Source organism: Sus scrofa, chromosome X (genome assembly GCF_000003025.6).
Source record: "Sus scrofa isolate TJ Tabasco breed Duroc chromosome X, Sscrofa11.1, whole genome shotgun sequence".
NCBI classification, from domain to species: Eukaryota; Metazoa; Chordata; class Mammalia; order Artiodactyla; family Suidae; genus Sus; species Sus scrofa.
In genome coordinates this window covers 98,676,623-98,698,360 of record NC_010461.5, presented here as the reverse complement: position 1 = coordinate 98,698,360, position 21,738 = coordinate 98,676,623, and the positions used below count along the sequence as shown (strand labels likewise).

The 21,738-nt window shown below is 38.4% G+C and overlaps 1 protein-coding gene across 5 annotated transcripts in view; it reads left to right on the top strand.

Moving 5' to 3' along the window:
* The window catches only part of CUL4B (cullin 4B), a 61,638-nt gene that overhangs the window by 32,222 nt on the left and 7,678 nt on the right, over window positions 1-21,738 (top strand). For 3 of the 5 annotated variants that reach the window (XM_021080804.1, XM_021080803.1, XM_021080805.1), the window contains 16 exons: window positions 4,827-4,930; window positions 5,416-5,485; window positions 6,905-6,978; window positions 7,782-7,944; window positions 8,092-8,181; window positions 8,477-8,559; window positions 9,358-9,425; window positions 10,591-10,709; window positions 11,314-11,506; window positions 14,525-14,629; window positions 15,262-15,372; window positions 15,832-15,917; window positions 17,292-17,399; window positions 18,418-18,531; window positions 19,226-19,331; window positions 20,333-20,505. In XM_021080804.1, coding sequence (XP_020936463.1) covers window positions 4,827-4,930; window positions 5,416-5,485; window positions 6,905-6,978; window positions 7,782-7,944; window positions 8,092-8,181; window positions 8,477-8,559; window positions 9,358-9,425; window positions 10,591-10,709; window positions 11,314-11,506; window positions 14,525-14,629; window positions 15,262-15,372; window positions 15,832-15,917; window positions 17,292-17,399; window positions 18,418-18,531; window positions 19,226-19,331; window positions 20,333-20,505 — 1,767 coding nt within the window. Of the gene's footprint in view, window positions 1-4,826; window positions 4,931-5,415; window positions 5,486-6,904; window positions 6,979-7,781; window positions 7,945-8,091; window positions 8,182-8,476; window positions 8,560-9,357; window positions 9,426-10,590; window positions 10,710-11,313; window positions 11,507-14,524; window positions 14,630-15,261; window positions 15,373-15,831; window positions 15,924-17,291; window positions 17,400-18,417; window positions 18,532-19,225; window positions 19,332-20,332; window positions 20,506-21,738 lie in introns of all 5 variants that reach the window. The other 2 variants (XM_013986357.2, XM_013986358.2) reach the window with 1 other exon arrangement.

Below are 21,738 nucleotides of genomic sequence, written 5' to 3'. Positions count from 1 at the left end.
TCAGTGGGTTAAGGATTTGGTATTGCCGAAAGCTGCAGCATGGGTCACAGACACAGCTCAGATCCATTGTGGCCATGGCTGTGGTGTAGGCTAGCAGCTATAGGTCCAATTCAACTCCCTAGCCTAGGAACTTCCATATGCCGTAGGTATGGCCCCAAGGGGGAAAACAAAACTGTGTTTTTTGTTTTTTTTTCTGTCCATGCCTGCAGCACATGGAAGTTCCTGGGCCAGGGATTGAACCTGAGCCACAACAGCAACCTGCAGTGACAATGCCAGATTCTTAACCCACTGTGCCGCAAGGAAGCTCTGTATGAAGGGTTTTTTTTTTTCTCTCTTTTTACGTAAATGATAATAGGCCAAGCACCACACCATTCAGTCCTTTGTATTTTTTATACTTGTTAATGGGATTGCTCCATAACAGTACCTGAAGAGCTTGATGGAAAAGTTCCTTTTTTTTTTTTTTTTTTTTGTCTTTTTGCCTTTTGAGGGCCGCTCCCTCGGCATATGGAGGTTCCCAGGCTAGGGGTCTAATCGGAGCTGTAGCCACCAGCCTGCACCAGAGCCATAGCAATGCGGGATCTGAGCTGCATCTGCGACCTACACCACAGCTCGTGGCAATGCCGGATCCTTAACCCACTGAGCAAGGCCAGGGATCGATCCCATGTCCTCATGGGTACTAGTCGGATTCGTTAACCACTGAGCCACGACAGGAACCCCAAAAGTTCCTTCTTTTTTTAGGGCTGCATATGGAAGTTCCCAGGCCAGGGGTCAAATTAGAGTCGCAGCTGCCGGCCTACACCACAGCCATAGCAATGCAGGGTCCAAGCCGAATCTGACCTGTACCACAGCTCACGGCAACGTGGGATCCTTAACCCACTGAGCAGGGTCAGGAATCAAACTCACATCTTCATGGATACTAGTCACGTTCGTTACCACTGAGCCACAATGGGAACTCCTTTTTTTTTTTTTTTTTTTTTAGGGTCACGCTTGCAGCTTATGGAAGTTCCCAGGCTAGAGGTCAAATTGGAGATGCGGCTGCTGGCCACAGCCACAGCAACACCAGATGTGAGTCGCATCTGATCTGTGACCTGTACAGCAACTTGGGGCAATGTCGGCTCCTTAACTCACTGAGTAAGGCCAGGGATCCAACCTGTGTTCTCATGGATACCAGTTGGGTTCTCAACCCGCTAAGCCACAAGAGGAACTCCTTTTTTTTTTTTTTTTAAACGGCTGCACCTGTGGCATATGGAAGTTCCTGGAGTAGGTGTCAAATTAGAACTATAACTGAGATTGACACTACAGCTACGGCAACACAGATCCTTAATCTACCAAGCAAGGCCAGGGATTGAATTTGCATCTTCACAGAGACAATGTTGGGTCCTTAACCCCCTTAGCCACAATGAGAACTCCTGAAAAGTTCTTTTTTTTTTTTTTTTTTTTTTGTCTTTTTAGGGCTATATCCACACATATGGAAGTTCCCAGGCTGGGATTCCAATCAAAGCTGTAGCTGCCGGCCTATACCACAGCCACAGCAATGCCATATCCGAGCCTCCTGAGTCTTCGACCTACACCACAGCCCAAGGCAACGCTGGATCCTTAACCCACTGAATCCCGCATCCTTATAGATCCTAGTTGGGGTTGTTAACTGCTGAGCCACGAAGGGAACTCCTCCACAAAGTTCTTAAGGAAGGGAAGGAATTAAATAGGTCTGGTCCATACATTAAGCAGTCAAGACTGAATTAGGGAAGCAGTGTGTTCTTTTCCATCTTGACCTTCACACCTACCCAGGATGCTCCTGGCTTTCCCTTTTCTTTTCTTGCCTCTAACATTTTTAACCACCCTCCAACTAAACATAGGTGAGACTGTATGTGTATAAAGCCCATATAATTCTGTATGCATATAGTTCTCTATTTCTCACTATTCCCATTAGCTTTTTATCCATTTCCATCTGAGTCTTTGGGACTCCACCTCTTTACTTCTGCTTAGGAAGCCTTTCCTGACTTGCCACTGTCCTGAAAATTCAGTTAGGGGCCTCATATTTATGCTCATCCTCATCATAGCACATAACACAGCGTATCATAATTACATGTTTTCTGGCCAGTTTTCTCCTTTTGCCATAAGCCCCATCTATGTCCAGGACACATCACTAACTATAGATACATTAGTTTTTTGAGTATTGACTATATTTACCTGGTTCAAAGCCCCAAAAGTATTAAAGAACATATAGGTACATGAGCACATGTTCTCTTTCTGTCATTAAGGAGAGCTGGGGAACAGAATATAAACATAAAAGGATACATTACTGACGCAGTGACAGGTCATTGTGCTATGATTAGTGGTCATGCCAAATGAGTCACTGGTAGCTGAGGAAATTAAGGAAAGCCTATTGGAAGAAGTGGAACCTAGCTGGGTAGTAAAGGAATATGGCATCATGCATGAAAAGATAAATAAGTGCAATGAGAACTAATGTATGAGAGAAAGAGGAACACAGCAGAAGGGAATGGTAGAAGTGGGACTTGGAAAAGTACTGGAAGTGGGAATTGTGAAGAAGATGAAGTACAAAGACAGAATCTAAGTGGGGAATGAGAAATGCTGAGAAAATTAGTCACTCAAAAGGAACACCAAGGAGTTCCCGTCGTGGTGCAGCAGAAATGAATCCAACTAGGAACCATGAGGTTTGGGGTTTGATCCCTGGCCTTGCTCAGTGGGTTAAGGATCCAGCATTGTTGTGGCTGTGGCATAGGCCAGCCACTATAGCTCCAATTAGACCCCGAGTCTGGGAACCTCCATGTGCCGTGGGTGCGGCCCTTAAAACAAAACAGGAACACCAAGATAAAATGAGAAGAATACTAAAGGAGAAAGAGAGAGAGTCCTTAGAGGATCAAGTGAACCAGTCAGGCTCATGAAAAAAATACAACCTTAGGCATTTGTGGCCTGACCCAAGCCCTCATGGAAAGTGGTGGCCAGTAGAGTCTCAGCGTTCCTATTCCTCCTTAGCTGCTGGGTTTGATTGGCCTGCTGTTTCCTGGTAAGGTATATTGTCTTTCCTCTTTTGTTGTAAGTGGATTCCTTTAAGCTTTCTTTTCATTTGCTGGTTTATTTGCTAGACTTGTATACTAGGAATATGACTTCCAACTACATATTTATAAAATGGCACTCCAACCAACAGGACTTGGATGGTCCCTTAGAGTCAGTTTTTTGTTTGTTTGTTTGTCTTTTTAGGGTTGCACCTGAGGCATATGGAGGTTCCCAGGCTAGGGGTCTAATCGGAGCTGTAGCTGCCGGCCTATGTCACAGCCACAGCAACGCCAGATCCTTAACCCACTGAGCGAGGCCAGGGATCGAACCTGCTACCTCATGGTTCCTAGTCAGATTCGTTTCCACTGCGCCATGACGGGAATGCTTAGAGTCAGTTTTTTTTTTTTTTTTTTGTCTTTTATTGTTGTTGTTATTGTTGTTGTTGCTATTTCTTGGGCCGCTCCCGCGGCATATGGAGGTTCCCAGGCTAGGGGTTGAATCGGAGCCGCAGCCACCAGCCTACACCAGAGGCACAGCAACGCGGGATCCGAGCCGCGTCTGCAACCTACACCACAGCTCACGGCAACGCCGGATCATTAACCCACTGAGCAAGGGCAGGGACCGAACCCGCAACCTCATGGTTCCTAGTCGGATTCGTTAACCACTGCGCCACGACGGGAACTCCCTTAGAGTCAGTTTTAATGAAGTTTTTGCCTTTTGTTGTGGTGAGAAAGAAATCCTGGTGTTATGCTTAAGTCGTTACTAGTTAGATTGGTAGGTTATATCAGAGCTCATATAAAGAGTTTTACCATGCTTGTTGTATTAAATTTTAAAGTCTTGATACACGTAACAAGAAACTCATTAAAATCTGAAGTTTGTCCTCTTGGGATCTGAGTATAAAAGACCAATTCAACTGTTAGAATGAAGTAAAAATACAGTATTTCTTTAGTAATTAATGTTTATTCAGTTATGCAAATTTAAAATCCTATTTATTCTTAAACTGAAATGTTGGAGAAAAATCTTTGGTATATAATTATATCATACTCATAATACTGCTAGCAATAAATTCTGCACATTGCTCTGTTAAGGAAAACCAAAGAAGGTATAAATAAATTTTAATTCAGTAGTGGTTGAACTGCCCATTCCATCTGATGAATTATTTTTTGAACTCAAAACAGTATTCTGCTTATGAAAACATTTTTAAGAACAAGACAAAATTGGAAGTTCCCCTTGTGGCTCAGCAGTAATGAGCCCAACTAGTATCCATGAAGATGAAGGTTTGATCCCTGGCATTGCTTGGTGGGTTAAGGATCCAGCACTACAGTGAGCTGTGGTATAAGTTACAGATACAGGTCAGATCTGGCCTTGCTGTGGCTGTGATGTAGGCCAGCAGCTATAGTTCTGATTCGACCCCTAGCCTTGGAACTTCCATATGCCATAGGTGTTGCCCTAAAGAGCAAAAAAAAAAAAAAAAAAAGAACAAGACAATTTATATGTAGTAGTTGTTATAGATTGGATATCTTCACAAGGGAAGAATTTGGCTTAATTTCCTCCATCTTTAACCTGTACAGCTACAATACAATAAATATATTAATTTGTAGAGGAAGGATTGGTAAAAGTACATTGGTTATGAAGAAAGTACACTACCCATAGTGATATTTTGTTTTACCTTGTGTTTTAAATGGACAAATAATCTTTTTTAATAAGCTGACATGATAGGAATAACCAATAAGAATTTGATTTAATAGTCAAGTAACACACCCCACATGTGCCTATTCTCCTAAGAAAGTATGTATTTAATTTTGCAGGCTGTGGAAAATCTCTGTTCTTACAAGATTTCTGCTAACTTGTACAAACAGCTGAGACAGATTTGTGAAGATCACATCAAAGCACAAATTCATCAGTTCAGAGAATATCCTTTAAAAAACAAAAAAATCTTGTATTTTCACCTTTTCCTCTCTATCCATGCATCACTTTTTAACCCACCTTGAAATGGACTGTGTTTTGTAGATTTGTTATTTTTGTTCATTTTGGCTCTAGAGAAAAAATAAGCAAAATTTGACTTTCTAATTAAGGTCCAAATCTGTATTAGAGTAAATAAGATGTCTTTATGTCTTCTTTACCTTTTGTCCTAACAAATTTCCATTTGAGGGAAGGTAATTGGGAAATAATAAACAGAAAACACAATGCTCAGTTATGTCTAGGACTTGTTTTTAAAGGTGTTTTCTAGTGGGATCTAACATGTTTTTACAGTTTAAGAAGTAGCATTTTGTTCTAAAGTGCTATTTATTTTCATTTAAATATGTAGGACATTCTATATTTAAGACAAATGTGCTCTTACATTGCATGTATTACTTGTACTAAGCACTTTTAAAATATCCTTAACATATATCTCACAGATTCATTGGATAGTGTTCTTTTTCTAAAGAAGATCGATAGATGTTGGCAAAACCACTGCAGACAAATGGTAAGCTGGAAAAAGCATTACATTTCAGCTAAATATTGTAGTTAAAAAATGAGTTTCTTCAAATGCAGTTTATTTTAAAAGCTTTGCAATGGAGGACTGTCTCAATATCTAGTCTTATTCTGAACTGGGAACTAATTTTGGTTGAGTTTCCCATTTTCAAACCTCAAGTAATAGGTAAACCACTATTTTATTTATTTATTTATTTATTTTTTCACTTTTCAGGGCCACACCTGGGGCATGTGAAAGTTCCTAGGCTAGGCATCAAATCAGAACTGCAGCTGCCAGGCCTACACCACAGCCACAGCAACAGGGGATCTGAGCCACATCTGCATCCTACAGCATAGCTCACGGCAATGCTGGACCCTTAACCCAATGAGCAAGGCCAGGGACTGAACCTGCATCCTCATGGATACTAGTAAGGTTCTTAGCCTGCTGAGCCGTGACAGGAACTCCAGACCCATATTTTAGAATGACTTGTACCTTAGATTCATTTTTATTTTCTTAACACTTAACCAGAAAATATTTATCTCATTAAATAAGTGTTACATTTTGTCTTTCAGTCTTTTTAATTTTATGGCTGCATCCGTGGCATGTGGAAATTACCCAGTCAGGGATTGAATCTGAGCCACAGATGTGACCTGTGCCACAGCTGCGGCAACACTGGCTCCTTTAACCCACTGTACCCAGCCAGGGATCTAACCCACACCTCTGCAGCTACCTGGGCCTCTGCAGTTGAATTCATAACCCACTGCACCACAGCAGGAACTCCTGTCTGTCAGTCTTGATGGTGTCTCCCCTGCTATTTGATTACCTGTGAAGGTGCCAGATGATTCTTTATTTTAGCTTATTCAGATCACAGTCTCTTCATATTTCCTTAATTTGGTATAATTTTAAACCTGATATCCTTCAGATTAAAAACCTTAAAATCCATCCCACCATCCAAAATCCCAAGTGTACAATTTAGGTACTTTCACTCTGAGGACTGTTGCTGAGGAAAAATTGTATGTGTGCCCTCTTGATTCTGTTTTTATTTTCATTTACTTCTCAAATTGCAGAGAAGTCATAGACCATTTTAAGTGTCTTTTTTTGAATTCCCATTGTGGCTTGACGGCATAGGCCGGCAGCTGTACCTCTGATTCGATCCATAGCCCAGCACTTTCATATGCTGCAGGTTCGCCTTCCCCCCAAAATTGATTAATTGATTAGGTATCTTTTTTTCTGTAAAGTATATCAAGAATTAAGACAATAGAATAGTTTAATAAAAATGGTATGGGTTTATTCTCAGGTAGATGTGTTTATCTGTATGTTTGACCCTAGTAGTCTAGTATATATACAAGTAAACCCTGCAATCTTATTTTATCAAGAGCCAATATTTCAACTGCATGACATAAAAGAATTGTTTATTTTTTTCCTTGGCAGATAATGATCAGAAGCATTTTTTTGTTTCTGGATAGGACTTACGTTCTTCAGAATTCAATGCTACCCTCCATTTGGTAAGGATGCCAGAAAAAAATTGAAAAGATTTTTTTCAAATCATAATCAAATCTTAATTACACTAACAGAAGAGAAGAAATGATGCTGTGTATATTCTCCTAAAAATTCACATTTGGCTTCTAGACTTGGATTTATAGCAGTTTTATCTTTTTAATTATGTCTTGCTTCTGGTGATATTGGAGGGCTAACATTCCCTCACCAGGTAATAATTTATGATGGGTTTTTTTGTTATCCAGGGGATTAAAGTTTGCTCTGGTCTGTCTGTGCATGATTTTGTTGCTGATCAAGAGTCACTCATTATCTTTTAACATTATCGTGGAAAATTCCCTGTATACACCAAAATAGAAGAGTTTAATGAGCTCTTCCCCCCACCACATGCCTGGCATTTACCTTTGGCAATTATCAGACAGTTTACTGTTTTTTGAGTACTGAAGCCAGATGACAAATGAGCAATTAAGCCTTCATTACCAGTACAATGAAGACCATTTTATAGCTTTGGACTAATTTTCTCTTTTTTTGACCAAGGAAGAAATCCACTAAAGAAAATAATACAGCAAAATTTAGTTATGGAGGAACATGGGAGTTTAGCTTCAGTTTTCATTAAAGACAAAATGAGTTTCCTGTATGCCTTAATTTAATAATGTTATTTACAATTAAATGTGTGGGTTTTATCCTTTTACAGTTGCTGCTTCAAAGCCTGGAACCCTAATTAACATGTGGTGAGAAATTAAGCAAGCTCTCCAGAAGTGGTATTGTTGTCAATTAATTAATTTATATATGTTTTTTTGTTTGTTTGTTTTAGGGACATGGGACTGGAGTTATTCAGAGCTCATATTATTAGTGATCAGAAAGTCCAGAATAAGACAATTGATGGCATTCTTCTTTTGATTGAGAGGGAAAGGAATGGTGAAGCAATTGATAGAAGTTTACTCCGAAGCCTTTTAAGCATGCTCTCTGATTTGCAAGTAAGTTAATGACTTCACTTACTACAGAGCTGATTGGTATCCTTAGCTTGATGTTTAAAAACCAAATTCATAGTACTATTCACATAGAGAACATTTAATAATAACATTTATTGAATAATTGAACTTTATTTTGTTACCCTCTCCCAGATTTATCAGGATTCTTTTGAACAACGATTTTTGGAAGAAACTAACCGACTCTATGCAGCTGAAGGCCAAAAATTAATGCAGGAAAGAGAGGTATTTAAAAATCACGATTAAGAAATCCACTATGTCTCACAAGACCCTATTTTATAGAATATAAGCTGCCCTTTGCATTTATCTTCCCAACATTATGCCGCTTTTCTCTCAGTTGCTCCCTTCTTTTCTTTCTTCTTAAAGGCCAGAATTCTGGATCATAAACTCTACCCATAATTTTACATATGATTCACCCCTGTCACATTTGACAGGGCTGCTCCCAGGATCTTTTGGACTTAACATTTTCTGAATGATTTGTGGGGAGGAAAAAAATAATATAAAAAAACTATCTTTGTAGGTTCCTGAATATCTTCATCATGTTAACAAACGTCTAGAAGAAGAAGCAGACAGACTTATTACTTACTTAGATCAGACCACCCAGTAAGTATTACATGCTCAGCCTAATAGCCTTAACCTATGTTGTTGAATCACCTAAGGCTCTTTGGGTGATTCAACATGTTAGTAACTATTTTCAGGTGTGACTTGAGACTTTAACAATGTTTTCATAATACAGTTATTGTCCCTAGTTAATTAGATTTAATCAATGATTTGATTATTGGTTATGTGTATGTATTTAGGACAGTAATTTTAAAAAGTTACAACCTGATGTGATCTTTGAAATGTTGGGTCAATTAAAATTCAGTGGGTGCAGGACTTCCCTGGTGGCCTATAGGTTAACTACAGTGGCGTTTTTACTGCTGCAGCTCTGGTTCAATCCCTGGCCCTGGAACTTCCCCCTATACCTGGGTTCAGCCAACCGAAACAAACATTTTAGGAGTTTCCTTGTAGCTGAGCAGGTTAAGGATATGGTGTTGTTACTGCAGCGCCTCGGTTGCTGCTGTGGCATGGGTTCGATTCCTGGCCTGGGAACTTCCACATGCCACGGGCATTGCCCAAACAAAACAAAACAAAACAACCCAAATTCAGTGGGTGTTCATAGAAGAAGAAAGTATTTCTGTGCTTTCCTAAATATTACCAACCCAGGAGAACCTGTAAGCAGCATAGATAAATTCTTTACTTTCCTAATAAAACCAGAGAAATTTGGGGGAAAGCCACAGCAAGACTGTGAAAGTATTTATTTCATGCTGTTACAAAATTCTGAAATATGATTCCCCCCCCCAGGAGAGGCTGTAAATTTTTAGCAAAGTCAAATGTCAATAATTCTAATTTTTTTTGTAGGAAGTCATTAATTGCTACTGTAGAGAAACAACTTCTAGGTGAACACTTAACAGCAATTCTTCAGAAAGGTAATTGGCAATTTATAAATAAGAGATTACTTTTTAAATGATAGCAGCAAACAAGTAGAAAATTTTTAAAGATTGCACCTTTGAAAATTTGCTAGCGTGTGGCTGCATTTCTGAGGATGGATGCAACCCACTTTTCCCTAGTCATCACTGTAAACTTAAGGAGGTGCTTCTTTCCTTAAGATACAGAAAGTAAGATGAGAGGACTCTACCAATACCAGTAAAGAAACAGTGGGAATTTGGGGATTTTTTATTTTAATTTGTAAGACTACAGTAATAAGGAAAGGCATTTTTTCACTAAAATGTTTCTGTTCCTAGCATATAAAACCAAGCATTTCTTTTTTTTTGCTTTTTTTTTTTGTCTTTTTAGGGCTGCTGCACCTATGGCATATGGAGGTTCCCAGGCTAGTGGTCCATTTGGAGCTAAGCTACTGGCCTACACCACAGGCAGCACAGCAACACCAGATCTGAGCTGAGTCTACAACCTACACCCCAGCTCACGGCAATGCCGAATCCTTAACCCACTGAGCGAGGCCAGGGATCGAACCTGCAACCTCATGGTTCCTAGTCGGATTCGTTTCCGCTGTGCCATGACGGGAACTCCCAGAACCAAGCATTTCTATTACTCCTAAGTTATCTATGAGGATGTCCTGAATTTTGACAGTGCCACAAATAGGCCAAAGTCTTACCTTTCTTTCCAGTCATCTTTTCTTTTGTGTAAAATATTTTAGAATTTTAATGCAGTTACGCTATTCATTCTGAAAATCAAATGCATTAGAACTTCATTTAAACTTTGCCTATTGGTACATGGGTTTCAATATACCACAGGCCATATCTAATACTCTAAAATATACCTATGTACACTGATGTATATATGGCTGTTACAAATTTGATATGAAGTATATATATTTATGTAAATCAGTTTTTATAAGTTGGTTTATACATGTGATCTGCCATACTAAATAGTATAAACTGCTATATTATTATTTTTATTTTTATGTAAAGTTTTCTATATTTAGTTTTCATTTGGAAAGGTGACTGTCTCTTTGAGTTTAATTCAGAGCACATATCCATATTAAAATCTAGTATCACAGTAATAATTTAACTTAATTTTCATTACAATATCTGATGTTTTCACTTTTTTAATAACAAATACTTCAAAATTCAGGTTTAAATAATCTCCTTGATGAAAACCGAATTCAAGATTTATCTCTCCTATATCAACTCTTCAGTAGAGTTCGAGGAGGCGTTCAGGTTCTCTTGCAACAGTGGATTGAATACATTAAGGTATTAACAATTAACCTGGTTTTTTTTTTTTTTCCTCTCATGGCTTATCATTTATATATCCAGAGTGCATATCAGCTAGCATTTAGTACTCGTGAGATCCAATTTTTTTTAAGTAATGAGAATTTTGAGAGCAGTCAACCTGAGAATGATAGCTGTGTGGAAAATTAGCAATAAAACAGTTACCTTCTTGATGTCTGATGTGATTTCTAGCTCTGATACTCAGAGCAGTGAATGTGGAGAAAGAAATAGGACCTTTTTTCTATCCAAATTTCTTCCCTTTTTTCAATCTTACACTGAAGGCAGATTGCTATTTTCTAAAAATTCAAAGCTCACTTCTTTAAAAGTAGGGAAAAGACCCTAGACACTTCTATAATAATACCCCATTATGATACTGTATACCCAGTGATCATTCATTATTTTGTGATTATAGATGAATGGTATTTTTTCACTATTTTTTTCTTTCCTTGACTTCAAAACTAGCTTTATTTTATTTTAAGTTTTTTGAGATTTTAAAGTATGTGTACCTACTTAAAATATGATTTTTGGATTATTTTCATTGTAGATAATTCAATTCTGGTAAAAAGTGGTTATTTCTGTTTTTTAGGCATTTGGTAGCACTATTGTAATTAATCCTGAAAAGGATAAAACCATGGTTCAAGAATTACTGGATTTTAAAGATAAGGTTGACCATATAATTGATATCTGTTTTCTGAAGAATGAAAAATTTATCAACGCCATGAAAGAAGCATTTGAAACATTTATTAACAAAAGACCAAACAAACCTGCTGAACTTATAGGTATTTTTCCAATTCCTTTCCCCAATTATTTAATGTTCTTCTTTTACTCATAAAATTTGAGTTAATCTGAAATTTTGACAAGGTTGTAGTAAATTAACACCTCATTTATTTGGAGTTACTTAGGTGATGATTTCTTTTTTTTTTATAATTTTTTTTATTTTCCCACTGTACAGCAAGGGGGTCAGGTTATCCTTACATGTATACATTACAATTACATTTTTTCCCCCACCCTTTCTTCTGTTGCAACATGAGTATCTAGACAAAGTTCTCAATGCTATTCAGCAGGATCTCCTTGTAAATCTATTCTAAGTTGTGTCTGATAAGCCCAAGCTCCCGATCCCTCCCACTCCCTCCCCCTCCCATCAGGCAGCCACAAGTCTCTTCTCCAAGTCCATGATTTTCTTTTCTGAGGAGATGTTCATTTGTGCTGGATATTAGATTCCAGTTATAAGTGATATCATATGGTATTTGTCTTTGTCTTTCTGGCTCATTTCACTCAGGATGAGATTCTCTAGTTCCATCCATGTTGCTGCAGATGGCATTATGTCATTCTTTTTTATGGCTGAGTAGTATTCCATTGTGTATATATACCACCTCTTCCGAATCCAATCATCTGTCGATGGACATTTGGGTTGTTTCCATGTCCTGGCTATTGTGAATAGTGCTGCAATGAACATGCGGGTGCACGTGTCTCTTTTAAGTAGAGTTTTGTCCGGATAGATGCCCAAGAGTGGGATTGCGGGGTCACATGGAAGTTCTATGTATAGATTTCTAAGGTATCTCCAAACTGTTCTCCATAGTGGCTGTACCAGTTTACATTCCCACCAAGAGTGCAGGAGGGTTCCCTTTTCTCCACAGCCCCTCCAGCACTTGTTATTTGTGGATTTATTACTGATGGCCATTCTGACTGGGGTGAGGTGATATCTCATGGTAGTTTTGATTTGCATTTCTCTTATAATCAGCAATGGTGAGCATTTTTTCATGTGTTTGTTGGCCATCTGTATATCTTCTTTGGAGAAATGTCTATTCAGGTCTTTTGCCCATTTTTCCATTGATTGATTGGTTTTTTTGCTGTTGAGTTGTATACGTTGCTTATATATTCTAGAGATAAGCCCTTGTCCATTGCATCATTTGAAACTATATTCTCCCATTCTGTAAGTTGTCTTTTTGTTTTCTTTTGGGTTTCCTTTGCTGTGCAAAAGCTTTTCAGTTTGATGAGGTCCCATGGGTTTATTTTTGCTCTAAGGTCTATTGCTTTGGGAGACCGACCTGAGAAAATATTCATGATGTTGATGTCAGAGAGTGTTTTGCCTATGTTTTCTTCTAGGAGTTGGATGGTGTCCTGTCGTATATTTAAGTCTTTCAGCCATTTGGAGTTTATTTTTGTGCGTGGTGTGAGGGTGTGTTCTAGTTTCATTGCTTTGCATGCAGCTGTCCAGGTTTCCCAGCAATGCTTGCTGAATAGACTTTCTTTTTCCCATTTTATGTTCTTGCCTCCCTTGTCAAAGCTTAATTGACCATAGGTGTCAGGGTTTATTTCCGGGTTCTCTATTCTGTTCCATTGGTCTGTCTGTCTGTTTTGGTACCAGTACCACACTGTCTTGATGACTGTGGCTTTGTAGTATTTCTTGAAGTCTGGGAGAGTTATGCCTCCTGCTTGGTTTTTGTTTCTCAGGATTGCTTTGGTGATTCTGGGTCTTTTGTGGTTCCATATAAATGTTTGGATTGTTTGTTCTACTTAGGTGGTGATTTCTAAGACTCTAGATGCAAGGAATAAGTCCTTCAAGCTAAAGAGTACCTCAAAGCCCACATGTCAAACATGATGGTCTTTCTTTGGGACCCTATTTACTTTTATAATAAGTTTTATAGCTGTTTTACAAGCCTGCAGCAATTTAGAGGTGGAGGCAGCTTGCTGTTTCTAGAGGCCTAAACATAGGGCTATAGGAATTAGCACAAAATTTGTGCTGCAGGAAATAGCAAAAATTATAGTTGCTAATGAGAAAGGAATAATGTCTAGGATGAAAACAAACCTAATAATCTGGGCCCATTTAGAGAAAAGGGTATGGTATACTGCAGTGCTTCTCAGTTTTTCTTAACTGGGTACCCCTTAATGTCAATGGGAGAGGTACTCGAGAAGGTTCTTTGCCAAAAGGGTAAAATTTTGTTGGTCTGCCACTTAAAATTTGCAAATTTTGCTTCCTACTCTGTAATGTATCTGGTTTGTTTTAATAGAATACTGGTGTTTATAAGGAGTTCCTACTGTGGTGCACTGCGATTATAGATGAATGGTATAGATGAATGGTATCAGACTGGGTTTTTTATCACTATTTTTTTCTTTTCTTGACTTCAAAACAGCTTTATTTTAATTTTTTTGAGATTTTAAAGTTTGTGTACCTATGTAAAATATGATTTTGGGATTATTTTCATTGTAGATAATTTAATTCTGATAAAAAGTGGGTTAAGAATCTGACTGCAGCAGCTTGGGTTGCTGCAGAGGTGTGGGTTCGATCCCCGGCCTGGCGCAGTGAGTTATGAGATCCAGCGTTGCCATAGCTGCAGTTCAGATTTACTCCCTGGCCCAGGAACTTCCATGTGCTGTGGGTGTGGCTTTAGAAAAAAAAAAAAGAAATAGAAAAAAGTGGTGTTTAAGATTGCCGACCATCAGTATAAAATGGATACTCAAGAAGATGAGCCATGTCTTTCAGGAGCTTTGACAGCCCCAGCACAGAGTATCCCTGCCGGATACCCATTCCCCATTCTAGTAAGCATCAGTATGGTGGAAAGTACATTAGATCTGGAGCCAGAAGATTTGGGTTTGAGTTGACCCTCTGGTATTTATTAGCTCTATGAAATTAAACAAGTCACTTGATCTTGAATTTGGAGACTTTTTAAAAATGCATGTATACCTGTGAAGTGTTGAAAAACTCAGTATATCATACTCCTATTTAGGAATATATAGTGACCAGTACTTCATGGATGCTCATGATCACTAAACAATAAACTTTCTCCCCATTTTAGCTAAGTATGTAGATTCAAAGCTTCGTGCAGGAAACAAAGAAGCTACAGATGAAGAACTTGAGAAAATGTTGGATAAGATTATGATTATATTTAGATTTATCTATGGTATGTATTTTTGTTTTAGTATTTTTCTTTTAAAACAAAACACTCAACAGAGAAACTAGAGAGTATAATCAACCTGGAAGGTATATTTATTTGGGGGTTAGATATTTAAAATTCTATAATATTTCTTGCATTTAATTTATTGGGATACTCAAGGAATATTACTTAATTGCCTTGTGCTTTGACTTTTCTACTATAAAGAACCTTGAGGAGTTCCCTAGTGCCTTAGCAGGTTAAGGAATCGGCATTGTCACTGCTTTAGCTCAGGTCGCTCCTGTGGTTTGGGTTCAGTGCCTGGCCTGGGAACTTCCACATGTGTCTGTTGGGGGTGGGGGAAAAAAACCTTGAATTTTGCTACTCGTTTTAATCTCTAGAGTACTGATTCTAAAGCTAATAGTCGACTAAAGCTTTTCTAAAGAAAAGTTGATTCAGTCTTCATTCTTTACAGCAAAGAGCTTTTGAAATGTCTGGCACAAAAATCTACCTGTAATGTTTCTTGTATTTAGCAGACGTGGGTAAATGTATAAATTTAAATAACTTGGAGAAATGGTGTTATTAAGCACTCTGAAGCAATTTTCTCAGAACCTTTTGTTGAAATATTTACTATGAGAGTTGTGTTTTATTATTTAACATAGGCAAGGATGTTTTTGAGGCCTTCTATAAGAAAGATTTAGCCAAGCGCCTTTTAGTTGGAAAGAGTGCATCTGTAGATGCTGAAAAATCAATGCTGTCCAAACTTAAGCATGGTATGTTTGTCATTCTTTCTGTTCCTTTTCTTCTTTGATGTCTGAGGGGAAATGTTAAGCTTAATTTTTATTCTTTTAGTCAGTTGTCTCTTTTGTCAATCATTGTATGTTTGTATGATGAAAACATAAAGTGAGTAAGCTTATGAGGTTTCCAACCTATTTACACAAACAGAGCTGTTGTGATTTTTTAAAAAAATAAAGCATTGATCTTATTTTTAGCATTTGTATAAAAATTTCCCATTTATCTTATGCCTAAATAGTAGATAAGGTTACTACAGGATTAAAGATTTGATTCTGAATTAGTGGGGCATACACTTTGGGGTAAGGACTTCTTTATTCTTAGGAGTAGTTACAGGTCATATTTCATGCTAAAGTGAATTTTATATTTCATGTTTTTTATTCTAAATTCTTTGTTTTTACCACTTTAAAATACTGTAAATATACAAACATCTTTAATAGAATGTGGAGCTGCTTTCACCAGCAAACTTGAAGGAATGTTTAAAGACATGGAACTTTCTAAAGACATCATGATTCAATTCAAACAGGTAAAAGTGAGTTAAACTCTTAGTTAATTCCTTGAACTTAAAATGTATTTAGTTATCTCCTTGCTGTGGTTTGTACTGAAGAGGATCAATAGAAACATGTATTTGCTGTAAATACTTCATAGCAACCTAGATGATATTCACAGTAGAGGAAAAAAACACCAATGAGGAGTTCCCGTCGTGGCGCAGTGGTTTTCAAATCCAGCTAGGAACCATGAGGTTGCGGGTTCGATCCCTGGCCTTGCTCAGTGGGTTAAGGATCCGGTGTTGCTGTGAGCTGTGGTGTGGGTTGCAGACGCAGCTCGGATCCTGCATTGCTGTGGCTCTGGCGTAGGCCGGTGGCTATGGCTCCCATTGGACCCCTAGCCTGGGAATCTCCATATGCCGTGGGAGCGGCCCTAGAAAAGGCAAAAAAAAAAAAAAAAAAAAACCACCAATGAAATGTAAGTATATTTGACCCACTTCAAATTTATTCTCAATACACACCTAAGATAACATAGAAATAAAATGTATTGAGCAGAAACCAGAGCAAGAAAAGCTATAGCTAGTGAAAAACAGGGCTTCCAGCGTCTCATCACTATTGGTGAGTTCAAGCTGGTGATAGGGTTCAAGCTGGTGATAGGGTGGTTTTGTAAGGCCTTAGAGGACATTGGGAATGAAAAGCCAGATCCATGGTTTTTGCAGATGTTGTTAGAAAGTGGTTTTGAAATATTTAAGAGCATAAGTAATAGTGATAGCAAATTGGATTTTCCACTCCTGGGGTTTTGATAATGACGTATTTACCACTGTATTCCAGTGGCGGGAAATGAGAGAGTGGAGGACTCAAGTGAAAGGTCACGGTCGGTAGGATCATGGGTCCTCTAATAGCTATAGAATAGGGTTTATCTGCTTTGCCCTTTCCTCTTCCTTTACCACTTCAGGTCATCCCTGCAGCAGGTAGTTGAGCAAGTAAAAAACTGGAGAATTGGGCTGGCTGGTAGGGTGAGGAGTGTGGAGTGCTTCCAGGTGTTCCAAGCCACATACAGGTCTCCAAAGGTGAAGACTATAGGTGGTATGGGATTTTTTTTCTCCATTCTTTTCTCCATACCACCATAGCCCAGTCATCTGTAAGAAATCATTTAAGTTGTTAATGCCTCTAACAGAGTCACGTGATCCTTGTGTACCATTGTAGCAAAATGTTACCCAGTGCGCTTTGCTTGTGCATTTAATATAGGCTTTATTTATAGTTCTTTTAATAGTTACTTTTTATATCAAAAGGTGGTCAGTATTCACATGTAATTTTGTAATAGAGAACTTCTTAAATGGTCATTATTATGGCATGAAATGTATATACTTTTATTTTTTAAGATCTCAGTATGCTTGTTGATCTTATTGTAGTATATGCAGAACCAGAACGTACCTGGGAATATTGAATTAACTGTGAATATCCTAACAATGGGTTATTGGCCAACATATGTGCCTATGGAAGTCCATTTACCACCAGAGGTAAGAGTTGCTGTTAAGGATTTAATAAGCATATTTTTATTTATATTACTCATACTTTTATCATTAGAGCATAGCTAAAGATGCCAAGTTTCTGGGTTCAAGGCCAGTTTCCTTGACTCTTCTTTCAGTTTCTCAGGTTTTTTCCATAACTGCCCAGCTCTCAAAAATTCTTGCCCAAGAGTTCCCATCCTGGCTCAGTAGTAGCAAATCCTACTAGTATCCATGAGGACGTGGGCTCAGTCCCTGGCATCATCCAGTGGGTTGGGGATCCAGCATTGCCGTGAGCTATAGTATACATCGCAGACGTGGCTCGGATCCTGTATTGCTGTGGCTGTGGTGTAGTCCAGCAGCTGTAGCTCCGATTAAACCCCTAGCCTGGGAATTTCCATATGCCTCAGGTGTGGCCCTAAAAAGACCAAAAAAAAAAAAAAAAAAGAAAAGAATTCTTGCCCATATATCACCCAAGGAGTTGGATTGCTGAGTGATGGGTACTTGAGTAAATCCATCCTAATTCCTGGGGAAATGTCTTAACCCAGGGCTGAAGCTTAGAAAAGGAGTTAAGGCTAAAGAGATAGATACTGAAAGTCCTCCATGGAGATGATTATGGAAGTCTAGGGAGCAGATCAACTCATTAATAGAACTTTGGAAACGGCTCACATTTGTCAGGTGGTAGGAAGAGGTACCTACCTGTAAAGGAAACCAATGAAGAAGCAATAGTGTGATAAAGGAACCAGCATGGTGCAGAGGCACAAAAGACATTGGAGGTGAATATTTCAAAAGAGGGGATGATATAATTTTGCAGATAGATCAGAGAGTCTAAAGACTGATTAATGTCATTCAATGTGGTAGTTGTTACCTTACATGAAAGTGATCAGTGGACTTGCTAGGTATAGTCTTAAAAACTCAGAAATTTGTTTAAAAAAAAAACTTCCAGAAATTTGTACACATGAGATAAAGAGTGGTGAATGTGATTGTTGGATACAGAGCTGAAGTAAAGTTTTTATTTTATTTATTGTAGATGGTAAAACTTCAGGAGATTTTCAAGACATTTTACCTAGGTAAACATAGTGGCAGGAAACTTCAGTGGCAATCAACCCTAGGACATTGTGTGCTAAAGGCAGAATTTAAGGAGGTAAGTGGATGTTCCCCAAACATAGTTTCACCTTCATCTTTGATATTAAGGTGAACCCTCTTAACTTATAGGCTTAAGGCTTATTTTTATAAATTGATCATAAATATCTACATGACATAGTGATAGCTTGTCATGGCTTTGTATATGAGAATGTGGTCTTTGCCACACTCGATTTGGCCCTGCTGCAAAACCAAAACCAATAACCCTTTTCCCCCACGTCCTTTTCCACACCCGTGGATGCAAAATTCATGCTACCACTTCCTGACAGGAAACTTCTCTTCTTGTTGCTGGGAGCTAGAGAGTAGAGTAGGCGTTAAGGGGAACAGTTCTCATATCTAATTTCAAAAAATTCCTGCAGCTTTTCATGACTAATCTCACTCAAGTCAAAAAATGTATTGAAATAGTGATTTTTTTTTTTTTTGCTGCTCATGGTAAATATCTGTAATGGCACATAAGTCTGAGTTATTAATTTTCATAAACTTTGTTATTCTGTTTTAATTACAAGGTCACCCAATCCTCCTGTTTTAGATAGGACCATACCAAAACCCTACATTGAACATACTGGCTCTTTTCTGGATAATATTAATCTGTGTTTCTCAATCAACTAATTGAAAAATGCTTTTCCTGTAAGAGATTAGTTATGTGATTAATTTTTTTTTTTTTAGTGATGGCTAAACTCTTGTTTCTCCAACAGGGTAAAAAAGAACTCCAGGTCTCTCTTTTTCAAACACTGGTGCTGCTAATGTTTAATGAGGGAGAGGAGTTCAGTTTAGAAGAGATCAAGCAGGCTACTGGAATAGGTTTGTATTGAATCATCTTATTAGCAAGCATTATTCAGCGTCCACTATTTTCACCCACTTGCTTAAGAGCTCTGAGGGACTATAAAGGAATAATCCCTATGCTTAGTACCCATAATATAACCATGGGGAAGGGGGAGATGACACTTGAAATAATTTCACAACCAATAAGTACCAATCTATGGTGCTGATGCAGTATGTTAGGAGTTTAGTGAAATGAGGTAACTGTGGACTATTACTAATTAGGAAGGAAGTGAGACTTGACCTAGGCTTTCAGATTTCAGTTAGGAAGAAGGCATATGTTACAAAGGCATAGAATAGTAAGATACAAAGTTAGGAAGGATATGGTGAGCCAGCATACATTGTAGGATCTCAAGTGTGTGCCATGATGGAAGTGACTTATTTGGGCAGCTTGCCTAGAATCAATAGAGAGTAGGACAGCTTGGAGGATAAAGAGATTCCAGTCCAGAAGCTAGTGAGATAATTCAGTCATAATGTGATAAAGGGCTTAGACTAGAATGAGACCAATGAGAAGAGAGAAGGGCATCTTTAAGGAAGCAACTACTAGGTAGTGGAGGATGAAAGAAAGGGAAGAGTTAAAAGATGATTCCAGGGTTTCTCACCAGAATAGGTTGGTAGCTTCATGACCAACAATTGGAAAGAAAACAGTTTTATGGGGAAGAGGATGAATAAAATGTTGGAAATACTGGAGTTGATGATAGTAAAATAGCCAGGTAGAGGTACCCTTTAAATGAGGGACTAGGAAAAAGTGGGACGTCATTTCTGAAGATGCAGTGGTTACCCACATGGAATGATAATTGAAGCCTTTAGAGGTCAATCAGAAAAAGGCCATTGGATAGAACAAAGAGAAAGTTGTTCATGACCTTGGGGGAAAAGGAAACAGTTTTAATAAAGGGATGGGGTAGAAGCTAGATTGAGGTTGAATATGGTTGTTCATGTTGATGACCTAGTAACAAATAACTGAGCCACTCTTTCTTCTTCAGAGGATGGAGAGTTAAGGAGAACACTGCAGTCATTGGCCTGTGGCAAAGCTAGAGTTCTGGCAAAAAATCCAAAGGGTAAAGATATCGAAGATGGTGACAAGTTCATTTGTAATGATGATTTCAAGCACAAACTTTTCAGGATAAAGATCAATCAAATTCAGATGAAAGAAACGGTATTTCTTTTGCATTCTCCTCATCCTAATGTACTGGAATTATATGTGTTCATAATAAGGACTTGTAAAGAAGAGTTTACCCTAGAAGACTACCACTGACGTTAACATTATTTGTGCTTATATCTAGCTCACTGTATTTCAGTTTTTGATTTTGCAGGTTTTGGGGTAGGGAGGTATACATAGTTGGGCCTCATACTCAACATAATTTTATATCCTGCTCTTTGGTTGTTTAACATTAAATCTTTAGAATTTTTTTTTCTTTTTTCTTTTTTTTTGGGGGGGGTACCCTCACCCCTAACATATGGAAGTTCCAAGGCTAGGGGTTGCATCAGAGCTACAGTTGCCAACCTACACCACAGGCACAGCAACGTGGGCCCGAGTCGTGTCTGTGACCTATACCACCACAGCTCACGGCAACTCCAGATCCCTACCCCAATGAGCGAGGCCAAGGATTGAACCCATATCCTCATGGATACTAGTTGGGTTCTTAATCTGCTGAGCCACAATAGGAATTCCCTAAATCCTTGGAATTTTTCCATGCCATTAAACATCTTTTAAAATGGCACACGGCCCTTGCCAGCACTAAAGATTATGTTTTCTTTTTTCAATCTTTTGCCAACTTGCTTGGTGAAAAATTGGAATGATATAGTTAGTATTTCTTTGATTAACAGTGAATATTTTGTTTTTTGTCATTTGAATTTGTAAGATACTTTTATTAAAGAAACCAACAACTGCAGCATTTTCTTGAAACCAGTTGGTTTCAATTCCGACAATGTTTAATGCAATTCTTGAGAAAAAGTTTTGGAGTTCCCATCATGGCGCAGCGGAAACAAATCCGACTATGAACCGTGAGGTTGTGGGTTCGATCCCTGGCCTCGCTCAGTGGGTTAAGGATCCAATGTTGCTGTGAGCTGTGGTGTGGGTCGCAGATATGGCTTGGATGCTGAGTTGCTGTGGCTGTGGTGTAGGCTAGCAGCTGCAGCTCCGATTCGACCCCTAGCCTGGGAACCTCCATATGCCGCAGGTGCAGCCCTAAAAAAAGAAGACCAAAAAAAAAGAAAGTTTTAACGTGAGACAGAGGTCAGTATCACAAACAAGTTCCTGTCTTGTTCATGTTCACATCAAAGGTGTGATACTCCCTTAGATAACTATGTCCTTTCAAAAGAAGTGTGTTGTATCAGAAAGAAACTGACTACAAAAAAGCCCAAATTATTCTTTCAATTTAGGTGCTAA